Raw genomic sequence first — 12,532 nt, 5'->3', positions numbered from 1 at the left:
GCTCGTTATCAGATGGACATCTACATAAGAAAGACCACGAGTATTGATATAGAAACAATATATGAATGTGTTCAAGCTTGACAGGAGTCAGCTCCTACAACCGAAAGCCCCTAGCACGATACAGTACAGAATACATACTGCCACGGTACACTCCAAAAATCGACTCTAATGCTGTCTCCTACTAATTATAATGACTAAACATCCTTTCATGGCTTGTGGTCTCTTTTTTCTTCGCTTGTATATTGGCAGAAGATTGAGGAATCAGTTGAAGTTGAATTAAGATACGAGATCTGGTCCAATAAGCTGTCAAATTCTACGAACTGTGGGGTATGATGTTGTTGCCTGGCGAAGGTGGAGACAACTTGAGCTGATATCAATCTCTTCTCTGTACATATTTACATAGCAAGACAATCTCAAGACGCTGATACTGACTATGACGAGCCTACAGTGCTAGAGGGTTTGCGTGAAAACACTGCCTGCAGTATCAATAGCAGCTTGTGAGGTTTAACGTCAACATGCTCCTCTCCCTCCCCATTAAGCTATAACAAAATATAGTAGACTTTATCGATCCCGCAGACATAATCGCATTCTCAACCACCTGCAAGCAACTCTACACCCTAGCCCAACCAGGTATCAAGAAGCACAAGAAACTCTCTAAAATTATCAGAGGGGAGAACATGAAAGTGACTTTATTCCTTGCAAACGTCCAGCTTCCCGTAAACAAGCAAACTTTTGCACTAACATTGGGCATCTCTGGAATATTGTATGCTATTGCCCAATCCCCTCGCTTGGAATGGTATTTCAAGGAGTTTGAGTGGTATGTATTCAATGAAAAAAATGTCGGAAACCGTGGATCCAAAGCCCGCTTGGGAATTGTTGGAACAACTCGTCAAGGCTTCATCGTTCCATAACAATGAATACGAAGTGCGTGACTGGCTGGAAGCCCTGGTAAGGGGGCGAGGTGGTGCTGCTTGGGTCTTCTTCAGTCGACTCACACAGCTGAACAAGATCCAATTAGACATGGAAAAAAGGAACCCAATGACCCCGTACGTCGCGAGGACTATTAGCAAATTAGCAGCAAGATCACACAGCGGATATCTGGATCAGGGGTTATCGGCACTTGAAGATGTGAGACCGGAATTTAAGGATCGTCTTGAGCGCGGAACCTTCGCGGAGATTCCTCGTTTGATGGCTGCTTTCTCAAGACTACCTAACTTGCGAAATATGTCTATCATGGGCTATTATGCCAGGTATCCGGCCGGTCCTGATTATCAGGCAGTCATTGATTAGGATGATGCTGAGGATTCGGATTATCCTCTACCGAAGATACCATCGCAGTTAAAGTCCTTGTCAGCTAACCGTGGGAATATATCAGCACAAAATGTATACCAAATCATCGAGCACTGTATCAATTTTGAGTCGTTCAGATATATAATCTTCCACACATCCCAGGTATTCGGCCAAGCACGCAGCTAGAATATATGTCGTAACCCTACAACTCCACCAACCACAAACTGGGACTTGAATAAATTTACTGCTCTGGAACGATTAACTCTCGATATAGACTTGTTCAGTAATCAGGATGGTGATAGTTGGCTTCCCTCTGCAGAGACACTGCCTAAATCAATCAGAGAAGTGACTATCCTTGCCCATCGCTGTCCTCCAGGCGCTAACAGACTCGACTTTGAGAGCGTGTTTCGCGGTTTCAGGCCACAATCGTATCCGAATCTGTGCTCTATCAGCGCATATCATCGTAACATGAAAGATTTCCACAAAATTGGACATAATGGAGCCGATCACATTCTCAAAATACACAACCATGCCCTTTCCGAAGCGGGTATATCCACCGATGATATCACGCATTACAAATTAAGGAATGAGTACTTTGAGAAAAAACGGAAACAGTATCGGAAACCACCCGGACAACGAGGAGGTGACAGGTGGATGGACGAGTTTGGGTTCAAGGACAATGTGTTGTATGCGTTGCCGGCAAAGGATACCGAGGGTCGGTGATCTTTGAAGAATGGAATGAGGAAGGTCCGTCCAAAGCGAGTATAAATCCTTGTTGGTCCAGGTACACGAGAACGTAATAAACTGTTGGGATTCTCCCTTAGATAGTCAGCAGCGCCTACCTCTTGTAGTTAGCACGCCAGTAGCTAGATATCTTCGTCCTAGGGTCCTACGTTCCCTAGGACACACACAACAGAGTCAGTTTTCCTGCTTCCAGCACAAGATAAACTAAGATAAAGATCTTTCATAGATATCTTACAAAAACAGGTTGTCACGTGGCGAAGATTCCATATTGTCAACATTTACTTAGGCAGTTAGATAATAACTTCAGTCAATTTTATAATAAGTACCAATATGCAAAATAGTCATCCATAGAACCATGACAGATACCAAAATTTCTATTAGGTCAACAATCAAATTTACAATGACAGGCGAGCTGTATTGATGATACAGCACGGATGAAAGTCATAAGAACGTGATGAATGGGAAAGGTGAAGGGAAAAAAAAAACCCTAGCAGCAAAAACGCAGAATCATCACACCTGCGAACACCCCAATAAAACAAATAAAAAAAGTACAGCACCAAGTAGAGAGGAAAAAAAGATACATGAAATATGCAGAAACCCAGAATATCTAAATCGCTGAATCACCTGCGCGTTTAAAATAAAAGCCATGTATGACCTCGTAATGGAGACCAAGGCAGGCTTCGATGAAAAACCATGGTATCATGTCCCTGGAGCAGAACCCAGAAACGTATCAATAAAATGCGTATCGGAACAAAAACTCAAACAGGCCACGAATGACGACCGAAGCGGAGACCAGTGCTAGACGCCATGCGTAATATGGATCGGAAAAGTATCCAAGAAAAAAGCCAACAAGTCATAGTCAGTAACAGGAAAATAGGGAATCATATGCCCGGAGGCAAGGATGAATGGGCACTCGAAAAAGGAAACAACAAAAACTCCCCTGGAAGTAAAAATGAGACATGACAAGAACCGTAATACGCCAATTACCGAGTTCCCCGTTTTTTTGTGAGAAAGAAACGAAAGCGGCAAAATGCGGAAGTAATAGCAAGAAGTCCCTATGAAGCGCCTTTATGTCTTTTCCCACCAACCTTGGGGCTTGCCCTCACTTTCGCTGCACCAGTGGGACCAGTTCCGTTCACTTCCACGCCATCATCACCCTCTGTTTTCACGGTGCTCGCCCGTCGACGCTTATTGGAGACGTTAGGACTGGTATTCGCACTCGCACCTTGGCTACCATTCGCTCCCATAGCACCTTGGCTTTGGTGGGGAATCATTCCAGGCCCCATGGGATGGTTTTGAGCCGGACTCGGATGGGCGGACACCCCTAAATGGGGTGACGCTTGTGCCCCGGGCAAGCCCATATTCCCAACGGATGGAGAAGCGAATTGAGAAGGTCCGTTAATACCAGGAGTCCGTTGACCTTGAGCCTGAAGATTATGAGGACTATTTATTATTGCAGTAACATCTCGAAGTAGCTCGCTAGCACCCTTATGGGGGTTGTGAGCACTGTGGTTGATTAGAGTCGTCATATAAGACAAGGGCTCTGCGATCTAAATCACAAATAAGAATGTTAGTTATTGGCTTTCCCTGTTGAAGTAACCAAGTCATACCTCAAGGAAGCACTGAACGCTATGCGGAAGACCGTTCTCATTGACCATTGACTCCGGGGGTGAAATAGTGGGAGGCGGCTGTTGTTGCTTCTGCATCCTTTTACTGGCATTCTTGGATACGCGCGGACTGGGCTTTTGATCGATTGGTTCCGGTTGTTGAAGAAGATTGCGAGGGATGTATTCCCGGAACCCAGAGACGGATATATCGACCAAATCAAACTTGAACTCCGGATTCACAAGTACCTTGAGTGATCCATTCACGACAAGCTAAGAAGAAATCAGAATATAAATCCCCGCGATGCTTTCTGGTTTCACAAACCTGACAATCATTGGCGAACCAATAAATGAAGCTAGTCCTGGGGCTATACACCACACGATAACCATTCGTGGGGGTAAACTCTTGCGTAGCTTCCATATGCGTTTGTATCCGTGTGATGCCATTATTGAAAAGTGTGACATAATAACGAGGTAAAATGGTCGCGTTAACTTCGAATGACTTCGAACCAGTACCTGGCGTCAAGACGCCCTGGCGCAAAACGCCCCAGGGTTGGCCAGTCGCTATATGATGATTGGTGTTGTAATATGTGTTTACGACGTTCTGCCAGTGAAGAAGATCGACATCTTCGCCTTGGCTCTGGAAGAAGAAAAAAATTAGTAATCTCGTAGTAATTAACCACAGTGTATTGAACTCACCTCAAAATTACTTAACATCTCGAAGTAGCTGTTCACCCAGTGTGTCACACCTGTTTTATTTTGCAGCAAGTTGTTTATATTGTTCATATTCATGCGTCTTTGCTGATCCATCAACGCTTGTTGCTGCATTTTCATCTGCTCTGCACCGGGTAATACTTGCTGTTGCTGCGGCTGGGTCACTTGTGGTGCATTTGGCGGCTGTGCTTGAGGTAGTTGCACCTGCTGTTGCGGATGATTTGCTTGCGCTTGTTGCTGAGACTGTTGCTGAGCCATTGCCTGCTGAGCTTGAGGAATCTGCTGGTGCTGGGGATTCGGCGTTGATTGTGGTGGTTGCGAACCCTGATGGGAGGGAGGTTGGGGAGTTGAGTGCTGTGGAGGGTTAGACTGCTGTGATGGCGTTGCGCTTCCAGGAGGCACTGGGGGACCTTGTTGAGGCTGGGGAGTGACGCTTTGAGGTGGTACAGCAGGTCGCGGCTGCGGTGTATGTTGGCCCTGTTGGCTGTTTGCCTGAGCTACCGCTTGGGCTTGTGCAGCTTGGGCTTGGGCTTGGGCTTGTGCTTGGGCTTGAGCCTGGGCTTGCATGGCAAATAATTGTTGCTGCTGTTGTTGCAAATTCTGAGGCATGTGTTGCATTTGCGGGAAATGCATCATACCGACCGGGCCGCGCATATTTGGATTTTGCATAGCAGATAACTGAGCTTGACTGAGGCCCTGTGTCCCTGCTGGCATCGAGACGGGGATGCCACCTCCATGATGCTGTTGCTGTTGAGCGAGATGCTGCTGGTGGAGCATTCGCTGTTGTCGGGCCACTGCCTGCTGTTGCAGTAGCTGCTGGTTGTTCGTGACATCTATAATAAGATAGGTTAAAAAGAGCATCGCGGTATATTGAAAGATAAAATAAGGTTGACTTACTCATTGCATACGGCTGCTGTTGAAGCAATTGTGCATGGGCAGCCGGGTTCAAGTGTTGCAGAGCATGCGCATTTGGCACCGGGCCACCGGGGCCTGTGGTTGCGCCTGGAGGCATACCGGCCATCATGGGCCCAGGTTGACTCACCTGTGGCCCAGCAGCAGCGGAGACGCCAGGATGCATCTGCTGAAGCATCCCGGGTCCCTGAACCATATTCGGATGCTGAGCTTGGGCCATTGGATGGCCAGGAGGGAATCCGGAATGTTGAGGCATGCCTTGATGGGCAGGAAATGGCTGGGTCATCATCATCGCTATACCAAAGAGCCCTCAGCCACGTGAAGGCTTATGAGGACCAATTCAATCAAACCCAACGATCACGTTTGCGACAGGACAAGACTTTTTCCAATTTGTGGATGCGACGTGCTTCCCTATCAAACAACACCAATAACTGACGCGATCAGCCCGACAGCCAACGTTATCCACTTCCGATTGAATGCCAGGACACTGCAGGCTGGCGATAGAGCCTGAGTCAAAGCCGGCTAAGAACAGGAAAGCTCAAGAGCATCGATCACGACCGGATAGTCAGTCGCGTCTTGTGAGTAGTTGATCAGGCGTGGGCCTAAGGTGGACACAAGCTTTTCCGAGCCTGGACGGAACGAACGACGGCGGGAGGAGATTGGTAACAACGGGCGAAGGAAACAAGCCGACAGCCAGAAAGAAGAGGCGTATTTTCTCTCTCAATTATGCTGAGGCCAAAGAGCCACTTCGCGTCGAATAAAACGGCTGACAAACTGGGAAAGATTGAGGGTTTCGAGGAGGGGCTGGGCTGGCTGGCAAATTGGCAGTAGTAACGTTAGGTGGTCCAAGAACGGCGAACGACGGACACCGGGGACGTCAGATCACCTTATGTAAAGGCGATCGCACGCTCCAACAGAGGAAAGGTCTGCTGCGTGGCGTGACCAACAAAGGGTCAGGTAATATCTTTCTCTTGCCGAACCACCCACTGAATGAGAGAAAAGCTAAAACTGAATGGGATTTTGAGGACTTTAAGGAGAATCATGGAGAGAGGGAAATCCGCTCTTCCTGGACGAAGGCGCTGCAGATCCCATCCTGCGCGTTGCCCAAAGCACGCCAGCCTGTATGGGAACGTCACGTGATAAGATCCTAGCTTTTTTGCGCGCCTTCCCGCCCGGCACTTTATTTTATTTTTCTTGTTTCTCTTGTTGATTTTTTTTCTCTTTCTATTATTCAACCATCGTCAATTGATCTCTGTCAGACAGTCAAGCAAACAACAATAAGTGAAAGCAGCTATTCAGACAATAGATCTATTGTCTGGACAGCATTCCATTGCACCAGGTTAGTCCAATCCTCTTCTTCGACTCACTGCATCCCACCTTCATCTATCTACAAGATGACAAACCACTTTTTACTTCTTTACTCTCTGAGTCGCCCTTGAAGAGATATTCGGGCCTTCCTTTCCCGGTTGGCCTGCTACTTGCCAGTATACCTTGTCTGACCTTTCCATCTGGATGACAACCTCGTTCTTTTAATTTGATTGTTTCAACGGCACCCAGCTGACATCAATCGCTTGTTAGATCTAGATTATTTAGCCGTTCCGTATCTCAAATAAGATAGTCTGTCCGTCGGTGAGCGTACTGAGTTTGTGCAACCACACGTTTCGGTGTCGACGCAGTATACTGGGCATGGCGTGTGATCGGTTTGGTCGGAGAGAGATAAGAGACAGAGACTAGTAGTTAGTGTATTTTGAATCAATGGAGATTTATTTATCTAGTGATCTGGAGTCAATTCTGTTAATAACGTAGAAGACTTTCCATGGGCAAGCATCGTAGCGAAAATCTTTGACAATTGGTCTTGAATTTTTTGTGTAAGGTCAGCCTTAGGCCTTCCATCGATGATACGTCAAAATTCCTGCAGATCAAATTCTTGGCATACATTATACGCTAGTCTTGAAACAGTTAGCGCATTATATGTTTAATCCGATTAGGAATTCATCAATCTCAGAAAACTGTCCATTCGACACTTCTCCGTTCCAATATCACTGCATCTCCGGATGCCCCGTTGCGTACTTTGCACTTGGTAGCAGAAGCAATACTCCCTGTCAATCGCATTGTTTCTGCCAATTACTTCGCCCGGTCTGCCTAGGTTGGACCGTCGTTGCCATGCAAAGTACGCTACTCCTACCCTCCCATGTCGTTCGGTCCTGTCGCTTAATTGCCGGTCGCCGATACGCTCCCTCGTTGACAGCCTCCTCTCGCCATTTCCATCAATCTGTTCTCCGCTATTCTGAGTCGTCTCCCGATCCCAATGGCTCGTCGGATCCAAACTCCGATACTCGAAACGGCGTCAAGCCCGTCGGCGTGAACACGCAGGCTCCCGAACATGTCAAAGATTCGACAGAATCGAAAGAATCGAATCAGTCATCCGCCGGGCGAAAAAGCTATATATCAGGTCTTCGTCGTACATGGAAGGATAGGAAATCTTTGTCGGACGATGTGCCGATCACAGCTACAATTCCGCAATGGTTTGTAGATACGAACGTTGTCACGTACGCGCAGGCGGTCGATAGTACATTGCCTCTTCAGGTCCATATCAACCAAAAACAGGCTTCCTCGAAGCAATCAATACCGACTCCGTCATCTTCATTACCGTCTGATGATGTTACAAACGCTACACAACAAAGTACATCGGAAGTATTGAACAAAGAAAGCGAGAATGAAAATTCCAGCGGAGAGGCGCCTGAGTCAACTACCATCGACAGCCGTTATACGATAAGTCATGATGTATGGGTCAGACTAAAATTGTCGGTCAGAGCAGGATTTGCAACTCCGTCAGCGAAGTATGCCAATGACCCAGCAACGGAAAAATCGCACCTTCTTCTACAGTATCCCCATAGGAGAAAAGAGGCCAATGTGGATGTCATTGGAGGGAGCCTGTTCTTACATGCCGTGGTCCAAAGATTAGCAAAGGAGGAAAAGGCAGATCTGGTGACGCTGAACGCGCAAGATATCGCGAGGCTGTGCAGTGAGCAAGCAAGGGCCGAAGGAAAATCATCGTCGTCAATTCGGAACCTAGGTTATGAGATCTACAATACTTGGAATAAGAAGCGCAGACTGGATATGGAACCTGTGTCTGATAAAGACGATGGCCCCGGTGACGGCAGTGATACCTCGATTTCGCTTTCCGACTCCGGTGTACGTCCGCATATAGTACCTATTGAGGTCAGTCTTCCAGATACACAACTTCCCAATTGGTTATTATCATCCTTTGGTGCCAGTACGGACGGCACAGGACCTCGCGTATCCCGTACCGAAATTGGTGCATGGATGCGCGTCATTGACCAATTGACCTCTTTATCTTTCCAAGCCAAACCTGCTGCCACTGATAGCACTTCTACACCGCCTACCGAAACTGTTGAGAAGTCTGACGCGCCCCCAAAAACGATCATTCATATACAAGATTATGTAGAGTTAATGCACACTCGAGAAGGCTCAAAGTTTTTGAAACTGTTACTGGACGCGATCCATAGCCGCCGACGCCATGGATACAAAATATTACTGGTTGGAACATCCTCGGGATATCGAGATCTATACTTTGACAGGGAGATGTCTCCGCTACCAATCGTTGAGCAAACGAGGCTTTACCTCGATAGCTCAGCTAGACCATTCGCTTCCCCCATCGCTGTCTTTCCCTCGATGGATCCGAAGGAATTAAATCTCAAATTTGCAGAGGATCGCAGCTCTCGAATACGGAATATCAACATACGGCATCTTCAGGATATGCTCCGTCTGCGGGTGGATGCAGATACAACTGTCATAGATGACAGCGTATTTGATACCACTTCTTGGCCTAGCGACATAGACTCCTGCACCCCACTCTATGCGCTAAATGTCGACTACTTGGGATATACTCGAGTACATAATCTTAGTTCAATGATCATGGGTGCCGTGCAACCCAATGAAAAATTGAGTTTCAAGCACATTCGGCTGGCATTTATGACCGAAACCATGCATAGAAGATCTTGTGAAAATTGGTACTCGCCTTCGAGATCGGCACGACCTGCGGTGTCGGGTATTGATGAGAAATCAGAACTTGAGGAAGTGTTTCGACCTTCAAAATTGGATACGATCTCACAACTTGAGTGTAACAAATATGAGAAAAAGCTTTTGGGTGGCGTTGTCGATGCGGACAATATCCGAACGACTTTTTCCGATGTCCACGTGCCGTCTGAGACGGTGGAGGCTCTCAAGACACTGACTTCTCTGTCCTTGAAGAGGCCAGATGCCTTCACCTATGGTGTGCTTGCATCTGATAAGATACCGGGAATGTTGCTATACGGGCCGCCTGGGACTGGAAAGACATTACTCGCGAAGGCGGTAGCTCGAGAGAGCGGTGCAACAGTCCTGGAGGTCAGTGGATCTGACATATACGACATGTATGTTGGTGAAGGTGAAAAGAACGTTAAGGCCATCTTCACCCTTGCGAAAAAGCTCAGTCCATGCGTCGTTTTCATTGATGAAGCAGACGCCATCTTTGGATCTCGGAATCAAAGCCGAAATCGGTTTTCGTCTCACCGGGAGCTTATCAACCAGTTCCTCCGGGAATGGGATGGTATGAATGACATGTCGGCCTTTATCATGGTGGCAACGAACAGACCTTTCGATCTCGACGACGCTGTCCTTCGACGACTTCCACGGAGACTCCTGGTCGATCTACCTGTAGAACAAGACCGAGAAGCGATTCTCAAAATACACTTGAAGAATGAGCAACTAGACCCTTCTGTCGATCTCGCGGATCTGGCACGAAGAACTCCCTTTTATTCCGGATCTGATCTCAAAAATGTCTGTGTAGCCGCTGCCTTGACTTGTGTCCGCGAGGAATACGAGAAGAAAACTCAGCATACAGGTGATACACCATACCAATACCCGGAACGACGCACCCTTACACAAGCACACTTTGAGCGTGCCATGGAAGAGATCAGCGCATCGATCAGCGAGGATATGTCATCTCTCGATGAGATTCGCAAATTTGACGAAAAATTTGGTGATAGCAAAGGCAGGCGCAGTAAAAAGGCATCTTGGGGTTTTATGCCTCTTAGCGATACCCAAGCACCGATGGATACGCCCCGTGTGCGTACTTGATAGATATATGGACTCGAATGCTGTAATGTAACCAACTTATAGATGTGTATTTTTACTTTGTATATTATATTGTCATATAAAAGTATTTATATGAGCTTAGTTACTTCATACTTCTTGTAATACCGATGATACATACAAATTTGGCTTCATACGAGTATCGTATGCATACTGTACAGTAAACTTCTTATTTCACGTAAAAATGTATTGTCTATACCCAATGCGGCATGGCAAACGGCGCTTTGGTCCGAGCGGGAGCGATCCAGAACAAAATCTCTCGTCATGGAAAGATCGAGCTTTGACTTTTGACATCAACTGATTCCTTTTTATAATATCATCGAACGCCTCTCTTCTCACTTTCGCTCACAACATACATCATGAAGAGACTATCATACGATCATTAAGGCCCCTTCACGGCGGGAACGATACCATTCTTATATATTCGTCATACACTACATAAAAAGCCATTCCTCAGTGTTTCATCTGATCGGTGCACACGACCGCCTGCCTTTTTTTCTTCCCCGCTTCTTGTGATCAAACACAAGCGAAACAGCCCATAACCCCAGCCTGCGCAGAATCGCCAATAATGACTACCATGCCTTCCTCACCGACATCTGTATTTCCATCACTTCGTCGAAAATCAACAAGTAAATCCGCAGTGACTGCGGAGGTGAAGCAGAAACGAGAAGCCGCTGTGCGGGAGGCAAAACAATACGTTCGGGATGTGGTTCGTGTGGACTGGTCCTACGACCCGCCTTCGACACTTTGGACGACAGGAGCGACTTCAAATTCACTAACCGCAGAAACATCATCAACCAGTGCAGGTACACACATCCGCACAGAGTTGCGACAACCAAATATTGCCCAATGGCGGATACGAGAACCTGCGAGTTCTGAGTCAGATTCCGATCTTGACCCGGCTTTACGCAAAGCTATTGAAACTCATAATCGTCGAAAAGAAGATCCCTACAGGTTCGAAAGTCCCGATGCTATCAAGACCTCGGTGCTGGATCGTGGTCGAAGACGTAGGGCAGATTTGGAGCAGGAGATGAAGTGGAACCCAGGGCTAAGATTTTATATAGAAAGGCGGGATGCGTGGACTGGAGCTAGAAAACGACGGGATGTTGAACAGCGATCGACAAGCAAGCAGCAGGCAGTGATCGATATTTTGTCAAAAGAGATGAAGAACGCGAAAGCCGTGGAGTCGGACGGTGATACCAGTGCGAAGGTCGAGTCGTTAGACGAGGCAGCTTCGTCAGCACAGCAATCGAGAGATCTGCTCGAGGATTTGAGCTTGTCCGAGAACAAGTCAAGAGATACGACTACAACAACTGTCGACAGCAACATTACTCCGAACGATAGCTCTGGACTGGATGGGAGTACCGGCGATGATGGAGATATTGACGGTTACGATGCGGACCGCAGCTACGACTCGGACGAGTCCATGATTCCAGTAATGGAATCCTTTATCGACAATTCCAACTGCGTTAGGTCCTCTATAACACCAGCTTTATATGCCTCGTTATATACCAAAGTGGTTGTCCAGGGTCTCACCCCAACAATCCCCATCAATTTATCAGACGTCACAAAAGCGCTAGTCGCAGGATGGAAGGCAGATGGTCAATGGCCCCCGAAACCCACTATTCCTCCACCAGGATCCGACGTCCCAGCTCGGAAGAAGGGTACAAAAGCACAATCATCTACAAAAAATGACGACGCCACTGCCACTGGAGTCGTCGGACGACCACCACCTACTGCTACCACTGCTGGGCGAAGGACAAGTTTCAGTAATCAAGCGACCAGCGCAGTGAAAAAGGTTTTGGGGTTATCGGGTCACTCGTTTCATCTTCGTCGATCGAGTCGTAGTTCAGTGAATGCCGATTCCAATGTTCCGGATCGGTTGTCGTCCGTGGCTGATGCTGTTCCGACTGATGTCCTCATGGTAGAAGAGGAGCAGGATCAGGATATGAAACGTGCATTTGGCTGTTGAGCTGAGGTGTATGTTCTCTGACAAGACTTGACACAAACCTGGAAGAAGACAGAAAGATATAGCTTATGATTGAACGGGTTATGAGTATTCTTATGATGATTCTTGTGCATTGTAGGGATTATCCTTGTATAATAACAAT

At 47.1% G+C, this 12,532-nt stretch overlaps 3 protein-coding genes across 3 annotated transcripts; 2 read left to right on the top strand and 1 right to left on the bottom strand.

Annotated features, from left to right (window-relative positions):
• Nucleotides 1-837: 837 nt before the first annotated feature.
• Nucleotides 838-2,013, top strand: TSTA_048720 (GPI anchored protein, putative; the record flags this gene model as incomplete). Its single annotated transcript, XM_002485340.1, has 2 exons — nt 838-1,250; nt 1,575-2,013. 2 exons carry the CDS (start codon nt 838-840, stop codon nt 2,011-2,013), a joined length of 852 nt encoding a protein of 283 aa, XP_002485385.1.
• Nucleotides 2,014-2,463: 450 nt separating this feature from the next.
• TSTA_048710 (PtaB protein, putative) lies at nt 2,464-5,553 on the bottom strand (the record flags this gene model as incomplete). The annotated part of the gene is made up of 5 exons (XM_002485339.1): nt 2,464-3,584; nt 3,645-3,911; nt 3,964-4,278; nt 4,338-5,185; nt 5,250-5,553. 5 exons carry the CDS (start codon nt 5,551-5,553, stop codon nt 3,090-3,092), a joined length of 2,229 nt encoding a protein of 742 aa, XP_002485384.1. The 3' UTR covers nt 2,464-3,089.
• Nucleotides 5,554-7,351: 1,798 nt separating this feature from the next.
• TSTA_048700 (mitochondrial AAA ATPase, putative) lies at nt 7,352-12,393 on the top strand (the record flags this gene model as incomplete). Its single annotated transcript, XM_002485338.1, has 2 exons — nt 7,352-10,398; nt 11,063-12,393. Exons 1-2 carry the CDS (start codon nt 7,428-7,430, stop codon nt 12,391-12,393), a joined length of 4,302 nt encoding a protein of 1,433 aa, XP_002485383.1. The 5' UTR covers nt 7,352-7,427.
• Between the last annotated feature and the right edge of the window lie 139 nt (nt 12,394-12,532).

The sequence above is a fragment of the Talaromyces stipitatus genome, genomic scaffold, assembly GCF_000003125.1.
Source record: "Talaromyces stipitatus ATCC 10500 scf_1105507295515 genomic scaffold, whole genome shotgun sequence".
NCBI classification, from domain to species: Eukaryota; Fungi; Ascomycota; class Eurotiomycetes; order Eurotiales; family Trichocomaceae; genus Talaromyces; species Talaromyces stipitatus.
This window is presented reverse-complemented; position numbering and strand designations above follow the sequence as displayed.